Source organism: Papaver somniferum, chromosome 8 (assembly GCF_003573695.1).
Source record: "Papaver somniferum cultivar HN1 chromosome 8, ASM357369v1, whole genome shotgun sequence".
NCBI lineage: Eukaryota > Viridiplantae > Streptophyta > Magnoliopsida > Ranunculales > Papaveraceae > Papaver > Papaver somniferum.
Window position 1 is genome coordinate 93,241,168 of NC_039365.1, and position 25,623 is coordinate 93,266,790.

The 25,623-nt window shown below is 34.0% G+C and overlaps 2 protein-coding genes across 2 annotated transcripts; one reads left to right on the forward strand and one right to left on the reverse strand.

Moving 5' to 3' along the window:
- The first annotated feature begins 2,258 nt into the window (after window positions 1-2,258).
- LOC113302087 (50S ribosomal protein L18-like) lies at window positions 2,259-3,690 on the forward strand. The gene is made up of 2 exons (XM_026550934.1): window positions 2,259-2,511; window positions 3,190-3,690. Exons 1-2 carry the CDS (start codon window positions 2,326-2,328, stop codon window positions 3,586-3,588), a joined length of 585 nt encoding a protein of 194 aa, XP_026406719.1. The 5' UTR covers window positions 2,259-2,325; the 3' UTR covers window positions 3,589-3,690.
- A 211-nt stretch (window positions 3,691-3,901) lies between these two features.
- Window positions 3,902-7,314, reverse strand: LOC113302085 (UMP-CMP kinase 4-like). The gene is made up of 10 exons (XM_026550933.1): window positions 7,170-7,314; window positions 6,499-6,554; window positions 6,313-6,370; window positions 5,822-5,939; window positions 5,567-5,723; window positions 5,236-5,316; window positions 5,009-5,116; window positions 4,856-4,927; window positions 4,531-4,577; window positions 3,902-4,247 (listed from the first exon to the last, which is right to left on the reverse strand). The coding sequence occupies exons 2-9, from the start codon at window positions 6,520-6,522 to the stop codon at window positions 4,569-4,571; spliced, it is 627 nt and encodes a 208-aa protein (XP_026406718.1). The 5' UTR covers window positions 6,523-6,554; window positions 7,170-7,314; the 3' UTR covers window positions 3,902-4,247; window positions 4,531-4,568.
- Window positions 7,315-25,623: the final 18,309 nt, after the last annotated feature.

Below are 25,623 nucleotides of genomic sequence, written 5' to 3' on the forward strand. Positions count from 1 at the left end.
TCACCATGAACAAAATTCAGAGCGTTATAGAAACACACATGAACAACAAATCAAGAAATCTAAATCATATATAAAAGGATCTAAAAATCATCAACACAAATAGATTTAAAAAAAATGAATTCTTCAATTTAAATTGAATCAAATAACAAAAATATTAAAAATCACATTCTAATAAAATATTTGAATAACACTTTCAGATTGAATCTTCAAATAATAACAATTGAATCTTCAAATCACATTTTCAGATTTGAATAACCTAAAACAGATAGAGTGTACATGAAAGTTCACATTCTATATATTCAAAAAATAAATAGAAATCAAATACTCCATCGATTAATCAAAGACATAAGATTCGGAGTCTTATTAGAACACATAGATGAGTAAAAATCAGAAGCCTACGGTCGAATATTAGTTCGATTTCATATCATGCATTATAAAAACAAAAAAATCAAAAAAAAAAGACAGTAATCAAAAGTGTTTTACGAAAATCAAAATCTAAGAAATAACAAAAGAAAATCAATATCATAAAACAATTAGATGTAACAATCATAAATCAAGAAATAACAAAAAATTGAAAAAAAAAATCAAAATCAAAAACAATTTTGAATGAGAAACCAAAAGAGAATAAGATGGAAAACTAAGCAGAGATTTAATTCATTTTCAAAAACATTGATTTATATATGGAATCACTGGAAAGTTATTTGTGGAATATTGAAAACTTGGAAATCGGAACTCGCTGCAACTTTGAACACTCATTACTGCTTTCGATTAAACAGTAAAACACTGGGATATTTGGACGAGCGTCCTGGGCTTTGGAGGGGTGAAATAAAGCGTCCAAAGCCCACTAATAGAGGGGTTAAGAACCATAATATTGGGCATACCAAAAACTTTATAGGCATACAAAGTCATTTTCCTAACCAGGGTGTATTGATAAGGGGTGTCTAATGGGTATGCAATGACCTATACACCCTTAAACACTTCGAAAATATTGATTTATAGGCTTTAGGTTCGACTGACTCGTGTTGATGAGTTATCAGCCGAACTTCCCGCTGTAGACTGAATTCTTTCGATCTTGTTTTGATCATAACTTCTTCGTCCAATGTCGGAATGACCTCATTCTTTTTGCGTTATCTTCGTATTTTCATTCTCTTGAAGATGAAGATAAAATCTACTTGATTTTAGTGAGTTAAAATCTACGATTTTCATTATATAAGCTGAACCATTAACATTTTTTATTCCTGAACTCTCAGGAAAAGGTTCGGCTTACATCTATGAGCCGAACCAACCCATTGATGAACAGTTCGGCTTACATCTATGAGCCGAACCTCACATAATTTTTCTTCCAGATCACACAGGACTAGGTTCGGCTCATTATGATATTTTTAAACAAGCCGAACTAGTTGGTTCGGCTCATAACAATAACACTTTCAGCTTGCCGAACTGTTCACTAGTTGTCAATATCCAGGTTTCAGATCAAGGTTCGGCGCATAATTTAGGTGAGTTGTGAGCCGAACCTAGGTTCGGCGCATAATATAGTTGCGTTGTGAGCCGAACCTAAGTTCGGCGCATAATGTTGTTGTTTTTTAAGCCGAACGGTTTTTCAAATTTTCAGCCTGAAAGTGTATATGAACAGTTCGGCTGATACGATTTTCATTATATAAGCCGAACCATTAACATTTTTTATTCCAGAACTCTCAGGAATAGGTTCGGCTTTCTAGGAAAATTTTATACAAGCCGAACTAGTGTCTAGCAAATGTTCGGCGCATACCTAAACAGTTTCAGCTAGCCGAACTGTTCATAAAGGGATCGGTTCGGCTCATAAATGTAAGTCGAACCTTTTCATCGTCCAATGGTTTGGGAATCATTGGTGTAGTTGATGTGCATTTTCCTAGGTTTTTTAGATGATATATGACCCTCCTCATCCTCCATTGAATCAAGAATTAGAATTTTCTCACTTTCTCCTTCTCTTTCTCTCCTTCTTAACCAAACCAAAACTTTGATTTTTTTTTCCTCAAATTTTTCATCTAAACAACTCTTATAATTCTGAAAATTATTTTAATCACTAAACAAAATATTTAATCACTAATCAAGATTATTAACACTAATACGTAAAGGGCAGATTTGCCATTAAAAAAAATTTGGGTTAAGGGGTTATCTGATTTTGCTATTTCACAACCTTTTTTGTCTTCATTCGGTATGCCTTGGAAGATTTTGGTACGCCCAATATCATGGTTCGGGGTTAAACGTTAACTTCTACTTTATTTGATGGAAAAACTAGAAGCCTACAATATTTTTGCAGAAACCAATCTTTGAGAAAGAAGGAACATGTCATCCTTGTGTAGTATTTCCACATCTTCGTCGTCTTTGATTCTCTCGTCAGATTTCTGTAAACACCGAGCAGATAACGGCAAAAATATCAACTCTTCCCTTTCATTTGTTTCTTCATTTCCTCAATTAAAAATCTCAGCTGCAGAATCTATATGGAATCCATCTCTTTCTACTCGCAACAAGGTATTCTGCTCCTCTTTTTCGATAAACCCTAGTTCAGATTTATGTTTCATTTCCTGTGTTATTGATTAATTTAGTAATCATTTGAACTTTACACTAAATTTGGTAGTTCGGTATCCGAATTAAAACACCCAATTTCATGAATTTGAATGTTTTGGAAACTTAAGTAAATGAGTTTCGTAGATATAGTTTCTATGGATTTGGATTATTCGAACAAATCTTAACTGTAATATTTTCAACCAGAAATTGATAATCCTCCGTTATTATTTCATTAGCTGCGTCATTGCCCCCAAGTGCAAAGTTTCTAAACGGTTTAAACTGAAATTGTTTGTGTCAAAGAAGTGGTCATCTCATGTTAGACCATTTTGCTTAGCATTGTTGTGCGCCTAAGCGAATGCCTAAGTTTTGTCTTATAATATCAAGAATGATTTATTCCCATTTGACTCACAACTGGAGTATCTACAAGGTGATAGAGTTTTATGTGTGTACTTTTCCGCTATCTATATATAGAGCAAGTATAGGATTTCGGATCTTTATTACATTGCAAGTCTACACTCCTGCTTCAGTGACTATCTTTTATTCAGCCATGGCAATCTCACCACTGTTGATTCCTAACCATTTATGTAGAGGAATAGTAAAAAGGGAATGACTGATGTTTCTCTCTGACATAATTTGTTCTAGGGTTTGGTGATTGAAGCTGCAGCTTATACACGGAGATCTCGCAGTGAAATCGAAAAAAGACCTAACAAGAAATCATGGAAGCAAAGGACAGACATGTATATGCGGCCTTTCTTACTCAATGTGTTTTTCTCCAAGAGATTTATTCATGCAAAAGTGGTCCATCGTGGAACCTGCAAGGTTATTTCTGTCGCCAGTACTAATGCCAAGGATCTGAGGAATACTTTGCCATCTCTAATTGATAATAGTGCTTGTAAAACTGTGGGACTGCTAATAGCAGAGCGATCAAAAGAGTGTGATGTGTTCGCCATGTCTTATGAGCCAAAGAAAAATGAGAGGATCGAAGGTAAACTTGGGATCATCCTTGATACTATAAAAGAAAATGGAATTATTTTTGTTTGAATTTAAGTTGCAATTTGTACTTGAAATTGGAAACAACTTATTTTTCATTGTGTGTTTAGTAGTTAATGGATTCTTTATTAATATTGTTTTTCCTTTTTGAAATAAACAGTCTTTCTTTCTTAACTGTGACATGCAATGAATACACATGCGAATGACAGAAGTGGAAGTGGCTACTATCTTACTCCCTCTTATTATTTGCACAATTTTTAGGAAATTAAGAGAATAAAAATGTATCTCTCTGGAAGAGTAAAACGCACAAAAAAATTACAAAGGCCACCTGTTTCGCCAATTGAAAAAATGTGCAAGAGTAACATTTAGAAAGCAATCACCAAATTTTCTATTTGACAACACACAATTGGAATTGAAGGCAGGTTTACAAATAAAATCACATATAAAGGTATGACACCTTGTACATTGGAAAATTAAAGACTGTACCATAAAGAAAAAATAAAGAACTATCTTCATGGATAGTTTTATTACTGTTCAATATTAAGAGAATTTCATCACAAGATAAGAAGATAAAAATATATTTGAAACATAATTGCCTTTGTCACTTGTAACTATTATAATTGCAAGTAAATAGATATGCTGCCTTGTTACTTTTGTGTTAATAAGTATATTTAGTGCAGCAAAAATAACACCATACCAGTTAGCACCACCTGAAATGAAAATCAGAACGAAAATAAAACCCCATGATTTTTTGTTCTTTGTGCAGAAAGGAATTGTAGACGCGGATAGTAGTTAATATTCGGGGAAACTAAATCAACTGGTTTAAGGAAGTTATAAAGCTATGCAATTCGTGCGCAAACTAGTCATTTTCAGTTCCAGGAATTGAGATAGGACATTTAGAAATATGAGTGTGTAATTATATTCATATGCTAAAGCTGCAAACTGCAAGCGTGAAAGAGTTATACGAGAAGAGATAGTTAATAGAGTTTTTACCTCAATAATGTTGGTATTGTGGGGTGCAGTTCTTACATCTATGCAGCCTGAAACAACATGTACAACACAATCGTTTTAAGTAAACAAACAGAAATTGTGGCAATATTACGTGTGGTGGGTAGGTTATCAGAAACTGCCTCTGGATAATGAGACCTGACAACCAGTCCCAAAAAAATGGCATCTAAATTCCACATTTCTTATCAGGAATAAAACGAGAGTATACATTGTTGTTTTTACCAGTCTACTGGGAACTCAATGGGGGCCTGTTTTAAGATACTACGGATACATCAACAGACGATTAATAGAATAACACAAGGCCTGCTACCTTTTCATGAACTGGGGCGAAGCAAGTTTTGACTGACTCAAAAACCTCAGCTATGGGCTTTGCTGCATCAATCTGATAAACAAAATAATCTCAATTAAGTTTTATAATCAGAATCTAAAGCTTGCCTTGAAGGCCAAACTAACAATAACTTACCTTTCTAACTTTATCCTTGGAAGCGTAATAATCAACCACAGGGATACTAGATTCCATGAAAACCTTGAAGCGCTTCTTGATTGTTTCAATATTATCATCTTCTCTTCCCTTCATCCCCAGAAAAATGGAGTTAAGCATCATTTAATTTTTTTAAATGAGGACAGCTATAAACTGTCAGGAAAACATTAGCCAGAGAACTTGAAAGTTAGATGCAAAACTTGTCTAACCTGATTCCTGCCTAATAGGCGCTTTTCCATCTCCTCTTCCGAACAATCAAAAAATAGTACAAACTCAGGTACAATGCCAGTCTGTAGATAAAGTATATCCATAAATAAGAACAACCAACGCAGGAGGTATCAAAGATGCAAGTTTTACTTGGAGGAATTACATAGACACCATTCAGAAATGTATCACTTTGAAAAACCCAAAGTGGGTTTTAGTTGGAAACTCCTGGATGAATCATAATTAGTTTACCCATATCTGTTGAGCATCCTGTTAATTTTCTGTCTAACCACTATTGTCCAAGGAAAAAAAATGTAACATAATGTATAGCCTTACCACATTTTCAAATGCAGCACGATTCTCTTCATTGCGAGGGAATCCATCAATAAGGAATTTGTCATTCTCGCTTTCATTCATCGCCCTTTGAAGAAGCTTAACTGTAACCTCGGAAGGTACAATTTTACCTTCCTTTATCATGTTCGAGATCATGGTTCTGCAGCCGCAAATATGAGTAAGAGAAATGAATACTTGTATTGAGACACATAATAAGACTAATAAATCTGCAAATTCAATATAGCAACCGAAGATTACCCATTTTCAGAACCAGATTTAATTTCTGCTCGGAGGAGATCCCCGGCACTGAGATGGGTGAACCCAAAATGCTCAACAATATTCGAGCACTGCGTTCCCTTTCCACTACCTGGACCACCTGTTCAATCATTTAATCCCAATTACAATATCAGCACAGGAATATGTAAAGAAGCCTTTGGTAATGGCAGCACTCAGAATAATATGCAGATATAGATCAAGAGCACAATCACTAGACATACTAATATATACTAAGAAAAAGGAATAAAAAAGAGATGATCTCAATTTGCATTAAATTTATACAAGAATCTAATAGATCTAGATTATGCTTTAGGGAGCTGCAGATGTTATAGAATACTGGCTATTGCTTACAAAAAGAAGACACTACGATAAAGGTGATTAAATAACATGGCAGTTTGAATCGATCTTCTGAATGCAAGAGTAATGTACTATAATTTTCAAGTGCAATGATCGGCTACACGGGATATACTCACCTAAAACAAAGACAACTTTGACTTTCTTCTCACACCCCAAGCTTCCATTGCCATTCTCCTACAACCATAACTACGTTACCAAACGAAAAAAACAAGATAATATTTTTGATTCCTCATACATTTAATTTACAAGCAAAATGCAAAACAAAATAACTATAGACTAGGCAATGAGCACCAGAAAGATACCTGGTTTACAGCTTCAGCACTCATGACGGAGGGCTAAGTATGAATGACTTGGTTATCTGCATTACACATATAGTAATATCAATACTGATCTAGATTTAACTTTCAATCACAAGTTTACAGGCTTATTACAGTTGAAAAGAGATCGGAAGAGTTTTATGTGTCAACTTTCAATTTGAAGTTGAAACATTTCAATATCTAGTTACTCAAAATTCTAATAGTTCTGAATTGCAGTTTCTCAAAATGCCCAAACTTTGCTTAAATCTAAACACTTCTGAGGGTTAACGCGTAAAATTAGACTCTAGAAAGATTCAGATCAAACAAGATCTCAACTTAGCATCCAATAAAGGTCAAAATGAGGTTAAAAGGACAGGTTATTGAGATCTTAGCGTAACAATTCTAATTAAGCTCAAATAACTTAAAATTTACACAGCCTCCACAGATCCAATACAAAATAACCATTAAATCATGGAAATCAATCAGAGCTGCTCATACATTAATCAGATCCGGATAAAATTTTCAATGTTGTTTGAATTCACGAGCAGAAGAAGAAAATAAGATAAAAACTCAACCTTGAGAAATGAGATCAAAACAGAGATATCTAAGATTAGAGTAGCAGATCCAGAGAAACATATACAGGGGGGGAGAGAGATAGAAGAGATCCATGGCGTTACCTAATTGATTGAAGCCTTGAATGTAGAGAGAGAAAAAGAGAGGGAAATCAACAGAGAGAGATCTTGCGCGAGGCGAGAGACGGGGAGAGAGAGGAAATTTAATAGACAAGGGAAGTCACTGTTTATCAGGGCCCTTTATATATAAGAAATCATAAAACTTTGAATGGCTTCCCTCCTAGCTGAGCCAGTAGTCACCAACATGCTTTTGCGCGACCATCCATTGCAAAGCCGAGCTGACACACACATTCTCACCGTGTAAAAATCATGTCTGCACACAATGCATGTGAAACATGGATCCGCATATGCTTGAAAGAGAAAAAAGGGCAAAAGGCATCGATCCGTAACTAGAGCTGGCAGGTTTAGGCCCGTTAGAATTTTAAAATTCTCAAATACTCTAAAATGTTCCTCATATCTACTACATGTCTACTTGAGAAACGTAGATTGTTCTCTGCCGAAAGGTCTTATTATTATTTTAGAAATGTGAAATCTACGTTTTGCTTCCCACATGCCATCTAAAATTCCTCTCAGAAAAAGAAAGTAAGATGCAAAGAATGACAGACTGGAATTTAAAGATTTATCAATTTTGACTTGGTTCACATAAGAAATGGTCTTATGTGGGCTTGTAGAGTAAGATTGCACAGAGCTAGAGCAATATCGGACACTATATCTTAATGCAAAGGCAACCACCCCCTGTTATTATTTCTCATTGATAAAGAATTTAATGCTAACATTTCAATCTCAGATAACATTAGCAAGTAACTTGCCATGTCTCCAAGGCTATTAAATTATACTCCCTTGGTTTGTAAAAAATAATTACTTTCATTTTTTCATTTTAGTTTAAAGATCGGCAAAACTGAAAAGTGAAAGTATCTCTTTTTTAGAAACGGAGGTAGTAAAAGTTATATTGTAAGCAAATTCTTGTGTAGAATAAAAATTCTTGGACTCTTAACAACAGGATTTTTGTAAGGTTAACAAGTTTAGTGAATTGTTCAGAAATATTCATTTTCATTTTTGTTCTTTTTTTTCTTTTGTGTGTGTAGGAAGGATTTTAGAAGATGAAGTATGAAAAGTACCTTTAACAACCGGAAAATAGCGCAATGCCATATTTTTTTGTACGAAAAGAATATTGAAAATGAGAGATTATGAAGTTCAACAAATCATTTAAAGAACCAGATAAAATGATATCCTTTGTATACAGTTGAATAATGACCATATCGACATCCAAAGTATGTACAAACATGAAATGACCAATGAAAAGACGACGACACCCAGTACATCACTAATTTGTTGGCTTAATGCATGACACATCTTGAGTGATCCTTTGAAGATAGACATCATCACAGAATAGGCAACGTGTTCAACGTCCATACTTTTACTTTTGATTATAAAGAAAAAGAAAGAAATCAATATAATGCCGAGTAACAAAAGTAAACGGGAAAAATAAGATTTTGTTAAGGAGGAAAACTGCAAATGCAGCAAAGTCCCGAGATCTAGTTCAATATTGAATACTCATCAAATTAAGCTGTTACACTCTTATTTACTGTCAGATTTCAGTTTAGTATAGTTGAGACTAAGCATGTCAATGGATGTCTGAAAACTCCAAATCTGTCCAAATTCGCATCCCAAATATCAAATGTTATTCGCGAACGTAAAACAAATCCATATATTCAGGTATTTTTTTATGAAAATGTGATTAATTAGATATGAATTAGGATATGAAATTGTCCGCATCCAAATAATCTGTATTCGAATTTTATCATAAACATACAAACATGTATATTTACATATATCCTTTAATTCTTTTTCTCTTTTTTTTCCAGAATTTATTTAGTATTTTGTAAGAAAATAAATCATTTATAAATATCTCTATACTGATTTAGTTTTATAATATGTTTTTAATTGCTTGCAAAAATACGAACAACAATATTTGTTAGAGCATAGCTCGGTTGAACCCACCAAGCGTTGGTATGTCAAGTTTGGTTGTCATATTTAGTGAGCCAAAACTCATTTAAGAGTCGCTTGATTATGTACTAGAGTCAACTTCGTATAGGTTAGCTTGAAAGTATTAGGATATGAGACATTACAAGTATTGCGAAGACTTGAAGAAGTGAAGAAGTAAGGATCTACAACGACAACATCATCTTTCCTCTTGAAGTTAGTGATATTTGACTTGAACTGTTTCATTCCCTAAACGTATCTTTCAAGTCGTGCATATTGAAAACAAAATTGTGAAGCATGAATGATTATACTCTAGTTAGACATAGTATTAAGGAATACAATACGAGGTTTATTGCTTAACCATTAAACTTTGTAGATAAGACATCGACATAATCGTTTGAATGCTATTGTGATTATGTATGGGTATAAGGTGAAGATTTCATTCCAGGAAACAATGTTTTACATTTGTTTTAAGGAAGTAAATTCATGAACTTGTTTTATGAATCGAAAGAGAAATCGCCAGGCATTGGTATTGTTATTCATTGCATATCTTTTGAACTACCAATATGTGAATTAGTATAACCGCTCATGACTTGTTTATGTTCTTGGTAAAACTATTCACAAAGACCTGACTTTTGTATTGATATGACTTTTATTAGTGAAACCGATCTTAAGTAATCACCTGAGATAGTATGATCGATTTTGTGTTCTTGGTATGACCGACTTTGGGTAAAGGGGAACCAATCCTAGTAAGAGGTGCAACCTATCACAAAGGGGAATCGATTCTTGTATGAGGTGCAACAATTTTTTAGCAGAAAGGGGAACCAATCCTATGGACATGTGCAACACGTTTTTAGGCAAAGGGGAACCGATCCTATGGAAATGTGCAAAAAGTACAAGTTAGATACCATATATATGTGGGGACCCGATCCTAGTACCTAGTCAACCGAATTTTGGAAAGCTAGTGTGACTATGCACAGTACTCACATGGAGGTAGAACCGAAACTTTGTTAGAGCACTGCTCGGTCGAACTCGCATGCGTTGCTATCTCAAGCATGTTTGTCAAGTTTAGTTGTCAAAACTATATGTTTTGATTTCTAGACTACTTATAGCTAAGTCTCGGTTTAGGACAGATTAGTGTAGTTGATTTCCAGACTCCATGGCGATCATCTTATGAAGACAGAGAACTACTCGAGGAACCAGTGGAACCTCATCCGACTAAAAGGTATGTGGAGACTTGAACTTATCTATCAGTCAAAAGTCTATCTCTCTATCTCCTACTCTTGAGACAAGGTCGTATAAGTATGATAGTTTTCATACATACACATTTGTTATTTCGAGCGGAGTTTACTCGCCTATCTTTTTCTCAAAATACGTGTTGGTAAGCTTTTGCTTTAACCACTTTTCATCTTTATCCGTGACGAAAGTCATGATGACGTTTCAATCTTGAAAATAGCTTTGATGACGATAGTCATGAATAACGATTGTTATAACATTATAGAAGAATGTTTCAATGATTGAAATGTAGAGTTGAGATTATGTAACCAACTATGGATATAAGCATATATAGTGTGTTCGCACATTAGTGTACAAATCCATGTGACGGAAACCAATTGTGTGCACTTGTGCATGCGACATTGGTAAAGGAGACAGGTTAGGTACGCGTACCCATACGCGTACTGGCGGAAGTTTTCTAACCGAAAATTGCTGCTGGAGTTTGTAGTTTACAAACTGGAAAACCAGTCACCTTAGGTACGCATACTCACGGAAGTTTTCGAACCGAAAATTTCTGCCGAGTTTCCAAAGTCAAATCCGGTTAGCTAAGGTACACGTACCCAAGCTGGTTATTTCTCAAATCGGAAGTTCATGAACTTAAAACAATAAATCAATAAGGAATGCAATCTTTGCAAACCGTGGCTATATTGTTCATGAATTGATTCAAGTGAATCAAACCGACTTTGTTTCAATTGTGTCTACGAATAAAGACCTAAGCAATTGAACAACTCTATCAACTAGTTCTTATGAGTCATTTGAACTAGTTATGAGAAAGATGAATATGGTTGATATCAAAGTACTCATATGACTAACTTCGGTTAATTATTTGTGAACCAACCAAGTGTACATGTTTAGGTACGGTTACTCAAACCTAAATGAAACACATTTCATTTGTGTATGACAAGCTAAGTTTCGATCTAACGGTTGAAAGATATTAGCTTGGAGAAATCAGGTTTTTCATCTAACGGTGAATATTGAATGCTTTGTTACCAAGGTAACTTAGATTGCAAACCCTTATTTGAAAACTATATAAATGAGACATCTAGCAACTGGAAAAACTGATCCCCATACCTCCCGTGTGATACTAGTTAGTTTGCTAGAGTCGATCCTCCTTTAACCTTAGGCTTCTTCCCGAGACCCTATAGGTTAACGAATGAAAAACTTCATTGGGATCGTGAAGCCAGACGAAACTACTTTTCTTGTAGTTGAGCGATATGATCTTACCATATTCTATCGTACGAGGTCAATTGAATAATTGACTTGAGATTATATCTCCGATATGGCAAGATAAAAAGAAATCACAAACATCTCCGTCTCATTGTTTGTGATTCTGCAACATATTATTTCGCTACCATGTGATTAAGACTGTTGTGAGGTGATTGATAATACTAGGATGTTCTTCGGGAATATAAGTCTGGATTATCAATTGGTTCCTATTCACCTTGATTTATCAAAAGACGGAACAAAAAACTCTTAGGTCTATCTGGGGGAGACAAATTTACATATCATAGACTTTTCTGTGTGATACAGATTTGTTTATTAAAGTCTTCGACTTTTGGTCGTAGCAACTCTTGGTTTTGGGTGAGATCAGCTAAGGGAATCAAGTGCGTAGTATCCTGCTGGGATCAGAGACGTAAGGAGCGCAACTGTACCTTGAATCAGTGTGAGATTGATTAGGGTTCAACTACAGTCCAGACCAAAGTTAGTTTGTAGTAAGATAGTATATGTAGCGGCTTAATATAGTGTGGTGTTCAATCTGGACTAGGTCCCGGGGTTTTTATGCATTTGCGGTTTCCTCGTTAACAAAATTTCTGGTGTTTGTGCTATTTATATTCCGCATTATATTTTGTTACATAATTGAAATATCACAGGCCGTGCGTTAAGATCAATCAAATAGAATATCCAACCTTTGGTTGTTGATTTAAATTGATTGACACTTGAATATTGGTCTTTGGTACCATCCAAGTTTATCTCTATAGTATTTGATAAAGATTCGCAAATTTCCATTTGCTTGAGTAAAGATCAAATCGAGAGATTGAGGTATTAACTCTTTGATATACTTTTATCTGGATTGAGTTTGACTGTCTAGTCGATTCTCTATAAAGTATATTGGAGTTAGTCCATACAGATTGATAATCCAAATATTGTATGAGGTTGTTAGACCCCCGATTTTTCAAACTTGTTTTGGTAGAACCGTGAAACCCATGATTTGTGATTGAGTGTTCTTGATCAATCACATAGTTCTTGAATGTCAGATGAAAATCGGTTTCAAGATTCTAAGTATGAAAGAGGACTTACAAAGTAAGGATGTCGACATACTTTGAATATGTGCAGTAACGCTTATCTTTAATTGTTCAAAGTTATTCCTTAGCTAAAGGAAGAAAATCCCAGATTGAATAAAATAAATTTAGATCTTTTATTTAAGGTTTTTAATTTTATTTTTGGAAAATGAAAATTAGTAATGTGTATATACTAGTTGTAGATTTTCTAAGAGATTTTCGGTCAATATTTTGGACAAAGCATTTCCAGGAATTATGGAAACCGAATCTGAAATATATTGCATATCTTGAGAATATTTTCGGTTTTGGAAATTCCTTGGTGTCCAAACTTCCTTGGTATATAAATATGAAAGTTTTCATTTCGAGCAAACTAATCCTTGTACAACAAGAACTATCTCAGTTATGCTGCTAATGGTGAAGCCGTCTATTCAGATAGGAGAGTAACCTAATTAGGCGAAATCTCTTACGGCTGCTCAGTTTAAAGTATTCTTTGGGATTGATAAAATCTATTAGTACAGTTGGTGGGAAACTAGATAATTGCGGTTTATCTTTTGTTTTCGATTGATTTGATTGACTAACGGTGGTTGAACTTTGATTGCACCTAGTTTGTTTATGCTTGAGAATATTCTCTTCTGATATAAGATTCACTCAAACTAGATCGAAGTTTCGACGGGGATCTTTAGACTGTTTGTAGATCTAAAGACGTCTCGTGATAATCCATTGTTAACAGACTTCGTTCTGTGCGTGATTGATCACAAGAGATTCAAGTTGATTGTGTGCAGGTGTTTATTGAAGATCTAAGAAGATTTGAAGACAAAGAAGACTTTGAAAATTTCTGATTTGGGACTCATAATCTTTGGTGTGCACAATACTTGTTTCGGTAAAAGAGGATCCAACTATAATCGGTTTATCCTTGTGGTAGATTAGATTGATTAGTTGTGTATATCAGCATCAATAAAATTCTTTGTGATTAAAAGTATTGATTATAAAATCTTAACAATTACTTCGGTAGTTGATAATAAAATAGATCTAAGAACCTGACGAAGGAGTTTATTAAGATAAACAGAAGAGCCTTTGTCGAACTCACATCACTTGGTTGAAACGAGTTGATACCAAACAAATTTGTTGTTCTTTTACTGTTTGGAATACGAACCAAAGGAATTGTTCCAAATACGTGACTTATTACAGGTCGGAGGCGTGGGAATACAGACGGAACTAGGTGAACTAAGTTTAGTTGCTTGGTCTCAACTATACGAAGTTTGTTTTATTTTTTATAGCGGCTTAATCCCGAGAGTATTCAATTGTGGACAAAGTCCCTGGTTTTTTTTGCATTTGCGGTTTCCTCGTTAACAAAATCTTGTTGTGTCATTTACTTTTATTTTCCTCAATTATAATTGTTGTTATTATAATTTAAAATAAATTACACAAATGTTAACTCCTATTTACTTGATAAGCAATCATATTGTGTCTGGTTAAGTCCGAACCTTTTATCAAGTAAACATACTTTGTTGTTGTATTGTCTCGATCTCGTATCCATAGACGATTACATGAAGTGTGAACCGATTTTTTGTATTGTCTCGACTCAGTCCATAGACAATCACTTTCGGAGAAAGGACTTATAGGTGGAAAAGTTTTAGATTGAGGTATATTTGGGTACCCTCTTCTTTTCAGTATTCTTTTTTTACTTATGATTTCGGATTGGATATTATGTGATTTCCAGATATTCGGATTCGAATTCGAAGTGGGAAAAGCTTATATCCGTTTAGATTTCGGATTGAGCTCAGATGTTCACTGGTGATACTTTAGGATTTGGATTTGGATAATGCATTATCCTCATTTATTTGCATCGGTTTACACTCTTAGTTGAGATGACATATACTAGCATTAAGTTATCCCGCTTCAGCAGTATCCCTCCGTCTACAACCAATTAAAAAAGCGGGGGTCCAACAACCTCACCCAATATTTCGTTTAGCAATCTGTATGGACTAACTCCAATATACTTTTAAGAGAATCAACTAGACAGTCAGACTCAATCTTAATAAAAGTATATCAAAGAGTTATATCTTTTTTTCTCGATTCAATACTTACTCAAGCAAATAGAAATCTGCGAGTCTAATTGAATACAAGAGAAATCACTTGAACGGTACCAAAGACCAATGTTCAAGTATCAATCAATTTCAATCAACAACCAAAAGTTGGATTTCCAAATTGATTGATTCTAACGCACAACCTGTGATATTTCAGTTATATAAAAAAATATAATGCGGAAAAGAAATAACACAGACACCAGAAGTTTTGTTAACGAGGAAACCGCAAATGTAGAAAAACCTCGGGACCTAGTACAGATTGAACACACATTGTATTAAGCCGCTACAGACACTAGACTACTACAAACTAACTTCGGTCTGGAATGTAGTTGAACCCCAATCAATCTCACACTGATCCAAGGTACAGTTACGCTCCTACGTCTCTGATCCCAGTAGGATACTATGCACTTTATTCCCTTAGCTGATCTCACCCACAACTAAGAGTTGTTGCGACCCAAAGTCGGAGACTTTAATAAACAAATCTGTATCACACAGAAAAGTCTACGGTAATATATAAATCTGTCTCCCACAGAAATACCTACGAGTTTTTGTTCCGTCTTTTGATAAATCAAAGTGAACAGGAACCAGTTGATAAACCAAACTTATATTCCCGAAGAACAGCTCAGTATTATCAATCACCTCACAATTATCTAAATCTTATGATGGCGAAACTATATATTGTGGAATCACAAACGATTAGACGAAGATGTTTGTGAATAATTTTATATCTTGCCTATTGGAGAAATCAATCTCAAGTCAATCCTTACGATTGTACTTAGTACGATAGAAACAACAAGATCATATCACACAACTACGAGAAAGTAGTATCGGTCTGGCTTCACAATCCCAATGAAGTCTTCAAGTCGTTAACCTACAGGGTCTCGGTAGAAACCTAAGGTTAAAAGAGAATCGACTCTAGATAATACAACTAGTATCACACAGGATGTGTGGGGATTAGGTTTCCCAGTTGCTAGAGTTCTCCTTTATATAGTCTTTCAAATCAGGGTTTGCAATCAATGTTAGCTTAGTAACAAAGCATTCAATATTCAGCGTCAGATGAAAATCTGATTAGATTCAAGCTAATATATTTCAACCGTTAGATCGAAACTTAGCTTGTTACACACAAATGAAATGCACGTTTATCTAGGTTTGTGTAGCCGTACCTAAACATGTACATCCAGTTGGTTCAACAATAGTTAACCAAATGGTTAGCCATATGAGCACTTTCATATCAACCATATTCTTTTAGTTCAAATAACTCAAATGAACTAGTTAGAGAGTTTTTCAATTGCTTAGATATTTATAATAGACACAATTGAAACAAAAACGATTTGATTCACTCGAATCAATTCATAAACTTTATAGTCACGGTTTGCAAACTTGCATTCCTTAGTTTATATAAGTTTAAGTTCACGAATAATCGTTTTTAGAAAATAACCAACTTAAGTATGCGGCCTTAAGTACCCGGAATAAGTTTGTAAATAGTTCATAAACTCCAACATATTTTCTCGGGAAGAGAACCTCCGACAGTACGCGGACTGGGTTCACAGACTCTGTTCCGGTTTTCCTGAGCAAAAAAGTACGCATACTTTGGTTCAAGGAATAAGGACTTATACATGTATGAGTTACCACACAATGATTATATCCAATAATGGCTATATAATATAAACTCTCATTTCAATCATTGAAACATTCTTAGAGGACGTTATATAGTTGTTGTTCACAAACCATTTTTCGTCAAAGCTGTTTTCATGTGATTGAAACTTAACATGACTTTCATCACTAGTAAAGATGAACTTGGCCAAAGCGAAAGCTTATCAACACATATTTTTAGAAATAGATAAGCGAGATAAACTCGGCTCGTAATAGCAAATGAGTATAATCAAAGTCTATATAGCAAAACGACTTTTGTCTCAAGATAGGATATAGAGTAGATAGACTTTTGAGTGATAGATAAGTTCAAGTCTCCACATACCTTTTAGTCGATGAAGTTCCACCAGTTCCTTGAGTAGTTCTTCATCTTTGTATGATGATCGCCATGGAGTCTTGAGCTCAACTACACTTTCTATCCTAGTACGAGACTTAGCTAATAGTAGACTAGAAATAGACTTATAGTTTTGATCACTAACATTGAAAAACATGCTTGAGATAGAAACGCATGCGAGTTCGACCGGGCAGTGCTCTAACACAAGTTACTAGCCAAAGTACGTGAATCACCTAACAAAAGTTAGTTACTGTCTAGAAATATTTCTTCATTCCTTTGATAAGACTGTTGCTGCTTAAACTACAATCGGGCGATTAAGATTTGCTTCTATATAATCAAATCGGTGCAGTCAAAAGGACAAACTGTATAATCGCTAAAACCCAGTGTGGATCACAATAAAGGAGAAACTTTTAAAACAAGGTTCGATTAAGATTTGCTTCTAGATTATCAAATCGGTGCAGTCAAAAGGACAAATTGTGTAATCGCTAAAACCCAGTGTGGATCACAATAAATGAAACACTTTTAAAACAAGGTTCTCATGTTAACTCGTAACTTCTTAATCCCTTCACTACAAGCACAAACGGTAAACCAACCAATTGTCATGTAGGATATTCCTAGCTAGAACTTGGACTTGAGATTAATACTCACATTAGTACTAGTCATTTGAGCTTAGGAGAGGATGTGAAACATGGTATCCACACATATGTAATGGGATGATTTGTGATGTTTGAACAGATCCCCTATATATAGTTTATCGTCCAAGGCTAGCTTTGAAATCAAGCTAAATTTTCTTAGTGTTTAAGCTAAGTTGAAATAATCATACCATTTTTATGTTTATTTATACGTAAATTATTACTTAGCTATATTTTCTAACATTTATTATTTCCAATCAGGTATACATGGAAATAAAATATTAGTTAATATTATTGATATCCCATAGATTTATTTCCGTATTAAGTACATTAGGAATTATGGAAAGCCATAAGTCATAGAAAGATCATAATGCTTATGCCAAGTATTGCACCGATAATCTTTCCAGTTAGTTGTGTAGATAACTTTTACCTGACTATTATATAGTTGTCAGCAACTTACTTGAGATAAATAATTGACATGACCGGGATGATTATCACATGGGTGGAAGTGGGATCATGTTCTAGTGTTGATAAAATAGCCAGAGATGACTAAGTAGAACTTGTCAAAATGTCCATCCTTGGATAACGAAGGTTTTCACCCAACCATGAACTAAAAGATGTAAGTCACAATTTGTGACCTCTAAACTTTTGAAAGTAATTTTCTTCCGATTTTGAAAGTTATATGATACAAATTTTGAAATTTGCAGCGTCTGTAGAACACGTTAACTGCAGCAGTTACTTGAGGTCTTTGGAAAGAAAGGAATGCTCATATTGTTGAACTAATGCATCCTTTCAAAGATGATATGGATTTCGACGTTGATGCGGGGTCTCTACTGATTCTTTGGGCCGCTTCGTTTGGAAAAAGAGTGAATTTGAATTTTCCAGACTCAGTACAGAATTGAAATATTTTATTTGCATAATTATAATTTTTGTTTTCTTAAAACTACCTCTAATGGTTCTCTACGTTATCTAATATATTTATATTTTTAATTAAAAAATTATAGTTATGCACAGAAGATATATTTATATTTTTTCTTTTTAATAATAGTGTGTTTTTTAATTAAAAAATAATAAAATACAACAATTGTTGTTTATTCCAAAGTTAAAGGCTTAGTCTCCCAAAGTATGGTAACGAGCATATGTTCTGACAAGCTCGTGTTTTTATGAAATTTTAAGTCTCTAGTTTCTCGAAAGTTACATATTGTTTAATACAAAATTTTAACAGTGCGGACTAATAATAACTGTGTTTTTCGGCCATGGGTTGTTCGAAAGTTACGGAATCCTATAATCGAAAATCAGACAGTGTGAGTAGTAGAAGTCTAGTCATGTACTTCATTACTTTGATATATTGATTAATTTTAATATCAAGTCTCGAGTACTAAAGTCAAGACCTTAATTTGGTAAGTTGTCTTCTTATGATAGAAGAATACACAGTAGGAAAAAATGTTAAAATGTATAAAGTATAACAATAAATGATAATACATCTACAAAAGAAAAGAAAAAAGTTTTATTAAATACCACATGACAAGTAATGTCATAATACTTGTATATTTTGTGAAGAACACTGTTAGAGCATTGTTCGGTTGAACCCTCCAAGCGTTGGTATGTCAAGTTTGTTTGTCATATTTTTAGTATCAAAACTCATCTAGAGTCGCTTGATTAATAACTAGAGTCAACTTCATTTAGGTTAGACTAGAAAGTCTAGGAATGTTAAGACTTACAAGTATTACTCTGAAGACCTGAAGAATGTGAAGAAGTAACGACTACAACGAAGACATCATCCTTCCACTTGAGGTTAGTAATACTGACTTGACTTGTTTCCATTCCTAACGTATCTTTCAAGTCGCTTTATATTGAAAACATAACATGCGAAGCTATATTTATGAAACTCTAGTATTAGATTTGGTCATAATAGTATGATCAAAGTGTCAGGGAATTATATTGAATTACGAAGTATAACGCTTATCTTTAGAACTTCGTAAATACGACATCAACATAATCTATGTATTTGGTTACTTGATTATGTGTGGGATATAAGTATGATTTCATCATTGGAAACTATGTATTATTACATTGGTTTAAGTAAGTAGATGTACGAACTTGTTTCGTAATCGAAAGGGAAATCAATGAGTGTGTTGATCCGGTTTTTCATTGAAGATTATTTAGATGACCAATGCAAGATGAAAAGGTAGAACCAATATTAACTTATGTGAGAATCAAGGTAGAACCGGTCATAGCCTATATTGTGTGACAAGGTATAACTGATCCTAACTAGTATTGGGAGACAAGATAGAACCGGTCATAACCTATATCTAGTGACATGGTACAACCGATCCTAACTAGTATTGGGAAGCAAAGTATAACCGTTCATAACCTATATTATGAGTCATGGTATAACCGGTCCTGGCTTAGTTTGGGAGTCATGGTGGAACCGGTCCCAAGAGAAAAACCGAGTTTTCAATATTCACATATTTCTTTATGTTGTATGTGAATTTGAAATTGAGGTTTCCTAAGATAGGAAACTTCTAAATGTCGACATTATTTGAACATGTGCATAACTCTTATCATTAATTGTTCAAAGATATTCCTCGGTACTCAAGGTGATCCCAAACTGAAATATTGAAAAGCATTTAATTATGAATTTCGATTATGTGTTTTAATTACCAGCAATTAAAGCATACATTCTAGAAAAGGTTTATTAGTTAATGTGATAAACTAATAATAGAAATTTTCTACGAGAGATTTCGGAAATATTGTTTGACATTAATTGGAAATAGGAAAACCAAAATTAGGTACTTTATTGCATATTTTGAGAATATTTTCGGTTTTGGAATTTCCTTGTTGTCCAAACAACCTCGGTCTATAAATAGTTGGAAAACTATCCTAAGAGGCAGGAAAACTTCATTCGTGTTGTTTTTGGTGGAGCCGTCTATCCGGAGAGGGAAGTACCCTAATCAGAAATCTCTTACGGCCGCTAGTTTAAAGACTTATGTGGGATCAAAAAGCTCTACAAGTACCATTAGTGGGAAGCTAGATAATTGCATTGTTATTTTAGTTTTCGATTATTGATTTGATTGACTAAAGGTTATTGAAACTTTGATTGCACATAGTTTTATTATTCTTGAGAGCCTTCTCTTCTGACATAAGGGTCACTCAAATTAGATCAAAGTATCGACGAGATCTTTAGAACTGTTGTTAGATCTAAAGACATCTTATGATAATCCATTGTTAACATACTCTGTTATGTGCATGATTGATCACAGGAGGATTCAAGTTTGTGTTGTGCAGGTTATTAAGAAGGCAATTGAAGACTTAAAGATGAAGTAGATTTATCTAATTAGTTATTTATTTTGTGATTTGTGCACACATCTTGATCGGCTGGGATCCAACTAGATCTTGTTTATCTTTGATAGACTTGTGATTATGTAGTTGGTAAGATCAGAATCACTTTATAGTTTCTCTTTGAGTTCTATATTGTTCGATTGCAAATCTGGAAATTGATTATTTAGGTAATTAAGATTCGAATTGATCTAACCAGACAAATGAGTTTATTAGATTAAACATAAGATATTTTTTCAACGACTAAACATATCTTTTCATAAAATTGAATAGAGTGGTTACCAAACACATTTGTTCATGCTTTTGATCGTATTCTACTGTTTGGAATACGGTCAAAAGGAGTAAAGCAACTTGGGATAGTGATTTCTTTCTTGAGTTTTACGTGCATGACCAAATGGTCGAAGACGCGGGAATACTGAGGGAACTAAGTAAGTAAGGATATTTTACTTGGTCTCGACTATACGAAGTTGGCTTTTGTTCTTTGTATAACGACTTAATTATGAGAGTATTTAAAATTAGACTAGGTCCCGTGGTTTTTTTCTGCATTTGCGGTTTCCCCGTTAACAAAATCATATTGTATCATATACTTTACTTTTGCATTATAATTGTCTTATTATAATAAAGTAAATTACACTTGTATGTTAATCCTAATAACTTCACTTTGATCATATAGTCAATCGGTCTTGTACCGTAACCATTGTCAAGTGAATATCAAGTTGTTGTATCGTCTCGACTTTGCCCACAAACGATCACACTTGGTATCAGACTTATAAGTTGAATTAAAAAGATTGTGGTGTATTCGGGTACCCTCGTCTTTTCAATTGGTATCAGAGCGAGCAAGAACGAAAATATCTAACAATTTGTGTTTGGTGCGATGTAACCTATAAGAATGAATTTGAATTCACATGAATCGATTTCTTTTAATGTGCCGCCAAGATTTGACGGAACTAACTATCTGTGGTACAAATCTGCTATGAAATATTTTCTTCAATCACATGATTTTAATACTTGGTTACTAGTCGTTTGTGGACATAATCGTCCGAACATTGATGGATCATAAACTGAGTTTAAACATTTAGTTGATTACACTAGTGAAGAAAAGGATTTTACAAAGCAGAATTCAGATGGTTTGAACGCTATCATACATATTGTAAGTCAATATCTGCAACATCATGTATCCACCAAACTTCAAAGGAATCTTGGGATAATCTTCAGATTATATTCGAAGATAATACATCAGAAAAGGAAGCTGGACTTCAAAACCTCACTTCTGATTGGGAAAACCTTCGTATGGATAATACTGATACTTTTGGAGAGTTTCATGTTAAGATCTCTGAGATAGTTGATGCTTTTTTATCTTTTGGAAAGACTATTTCTGAAAAATATATAGTTTGCAAAATTCTCAGATCATTTCCATCTATATACGAATATAAGAAACATCATGAAGCAAATGATCTTTCAACTCTCTCTCGAAGCACACTTGTTGGAAAGTTAAAGATCTTTGATCATGAATCCCAATCTAATTAAGCTAAAGAGATTGCTTTTAAAGATGAAAAAATTACAAAAGCTCATGTGGAGAAAAATAGATTGGTTGATGATTCCAATGAATTGATTACAGAAGATTAAGATGATGATATTGAATTAACATTGTCTTTGATTACCAGACAGTTTCAGGATCTCTCAGAGAAAAGAAATAAGAGATTCGTAAAGTATAATCATCGTTCTTCTCCTCCTCATGATCGTGTTCCAGTCAAGAACTGCAAATATCAAGAAGAAGATGATGAATATCAGCCCCGGTGCTTCAAGTATAAAGGTTTTGGACGTCATTTGGCTAAAGATTTTCCTAATCTAAGGAAATACACTGGAAGTAAGGCTTTAGCTGTAAATCTGTATGAGACATCAGATTCATACAACTATGAAGAAGAGGAAACGTCTAATATTGCACTAATCGCAAATTTAATCTCATCTTGTTTCATACGTGATTTAACCATTTTGAAAATGGATACATCTTCAGATGTTGAAAATCCTACTAATGGTACAAGAGAAAATAAGAAAAAGTGCACAACTATCTTGAATCCAAGAATTGTTAAAATGTCCTTGGACAATTCCAAGAATCATCAAGATGATTGATATCATCTTAACCAATCTCCGAAAATTTCGGTGTATCAAGGTTGAAAAAGAGGCGGTATAACAACCACACCCAATAATTCGTTCGACAATCTGTATGAACAACCTCCAATATAATTTCGAGAGCATCAACTTAAAAGCAGGCTCAATCAAGAGATATATCAAAAAGCTTTATCTCTTTCTCAATACAATCATCAAATCAAACAAATAGGAATTTGCGAGCCTGATTGATAAGAGAAATAACTTGGAAGGTATCAAAGACCAATGCCCAAGTGTCAATCAAGTTATATCCAACAAACAAGGTCGGATTTATCAACTGATTGAACTACGCACAACCTGTGATATTTCAATTATATAAACAAATATAATACGGAAAAGAAATAACACAGACACCAGAAATTTTGTTAACGAGAAAACTGAAAATGCAGAAAAACCCCAGGACTTAGTCCAGATTGAACACTACACTGTATTAAGCCGCTACACACACTAGCCTACTACAAGTTAACTTTGGACTGGAATATAGTTGAGCCCTAACTAAGTCTCACATCGATTAAGGTATAGTCGCGTTCCTTACGCCTATAAAACCATATCGGGTTCTGCGCACTTGATTCCCTTTGTTGATCTCACCCACAACTAAAAGTTGCTACGACCCAAAGTCGAAGACTTTTAAACAAACCTGTCTCACACAAATAAATTTATTCTGATAGATAAATCTGTCTCCCATAGAAGTACCTATGAAGTTATTTTTCTTCTTATGATAAATCAAGGTGAACAGGAACCAATTGATAATCCGGTCTTATACTCTCGAAGAGCAGCCTAGAAATATCAATCACCTCACAATAAATTAACTATATGGTGGCAGAAGAAGTTATCGCTGAATCACAAAGTCTGAGACGAAGAACTTTGTGACTACTTTTTATATCTTACTTATTGGAGATAAATCACGAGCAAATCTTAAAGAAGATAGTACTCAACACGATAGAACAAGTAAGATCAGAATACCCAACTACAGAGAAAATAGTTGGATCTAGCTTCACGCATCCCAGATGAAATCTTCAAGTCGTTAACCTAATAGGGTTTTGAAAAAAACTAGGTTAAAGGAGAATCGACTCTAGTTTGCAACTAGGACATAGGAAAGTGTCGGGATTAGGTTTTCCAGTTACTAGAGTTCTCCCTTATATAGTCTTTCAAATTAGGGTTTGCTTACAATCAAAGCTAAGATAGATTATTAATAAAGCATTCAATATTCACCGTTAGATGAACTCCTGATTTAATATTCAAGCTAAATCTGCTTTAAATTAAAGCAATCAATCTCCACCGTTAGATGGTCTTAGCTTGTTACACACAAATGAAATATTCCTTCATTTAGATATGTGTAACCATACCTAAACGTGTATATTGAGTTGGCTCAATAACAGTTAACCGAAGTTAGCCATATGAACACTTTTGTCTTAACCATATTCATCTAACACTTCTATATCAAATATGATGATCAATCAATCATGAAAGATAATCAAATGAATCTAATTGTGTTTCAAATAGAGTTGTTCAGTTGTTCACTATCTCATAGACATATATATGAAAAGTTGAAACAAAATCGGATTGATTCGTAATTGTACAAAGTACTTATACAAGAATCAATTCATGAACATTAAGCTACGGTATGCAAAGATTGCATTCCTTAATTCATAAATTTTTTAGTTCATGAGTATGAGAATCATACTTAAACGATTTTACAACTTAACCATTGTGTTCGCAAACCATGTATGCAAACAACAACTCCGGACCTTGGCCTTGTCCAGCCGTTCGCAAACCAGGTATGCAAACATCTGTCCCGTACCTAACTCAGGTGAAACCGTTCGCATACTAGGTATGCAAACAAAGTTCCCGGACCTTTATAGGTAAAACCGTTCCCATACTAGATACGCAAACAAGGTTCCCGGACCTGAATCATAACAATACAGTTCGCATACTAGGTATGCATACCGTGTTGTATCCAGACATGGTTAATTATTCTAAACTCCCATTTCAATCATTGAAACATCCTTAAAATACGACAATAGCTGTCTAATACAAACTATTAGCTTCAAGTAATTTTCAAGTAATCGAATGATCAATATGAAACTTTTCAAGTCGACATTAAATGATTGTCTCACACAAATCATGTAAGGTGTTTTTAATATTTAGTTTCCAACAAATAAATTTGTCTCCAACTAAACTCGTCAAGAATAATGATGAACATAGTAGAAGCAAAAAGCTTCCAACACATATTTCGAGAAATAGATAAGCGAGATAAACTCAGCTCGAAATATCAAATGTGTATAACGTAAAAGTCTACATAGGTATACGACTTAGTCTCATTAAAAGATAGAATAGGGTAGACTTCTAAGTGATACATAATTTTTAGTCTCCACATACCTTTTGTTGATGAAGTTTCTTCAAGCTCTCCTCAGTAGATCTTCGTCTTCAATCGATGAACATCGTGAAGTCTAAATCTCAACTACACATTTTATCTTAATCCGAGACATAGCTATAAGTAGACTAGAAATCAAGACTATAATTTTGATCAACTTGTAGCGCCCCCTAAGCTAGCAGCTGACTAATCCAAGAGATTAGCTAAATAAAGAGGCACTAAGAATCTAACTCATTTGTTTAAACATTCAATTAAGAAATCTGCAACAAAACTTAATCCAAAACTAGCTCCGCTCAGGAATATATATATATATATATATATATATATATATATATATATAAGAAGTTCTCTCAAATGGTACATATACAGTAGTCATTTTG

Bases quoted from the DNA above. Each gene is read 5' to 3' on its own strand.
- LOC113302087 (XM_026550934.1), top strand. From the start codon at position 2,326: ATGTCATCCTTGTGTAGTATTTCCACATCTTCGTCGTCTTTGATTCTC. The intron at 2,512-3,189 runs GTATTCTGCTCC...AATTTGTTCTAG, and splicing joins CTCTTTCTACTCGCAACAAG to GGTTTGGTGATTGAAGCTGC.
- LOC113302085 (XM_026550933.1), bottom strand. From the start codon at position 6,522: ATGAGTGCTGAAGCTGTAAACCAG. The intron at 6,371-6,498 runs GTATCTTTCTGG...TTATGGTTGTAG, and splicing joins GTGCTGAAGCTGTAAACCAG to GAGAATGGCAATGGAAGCTT. The intron at 5,317-5,566 runs GTAAGGCTATAC...CTTTATCTACAG, and splicing joins GTGCTGCATTTGAAAATGTG to ACTGGCATTGTACCTGAGTT.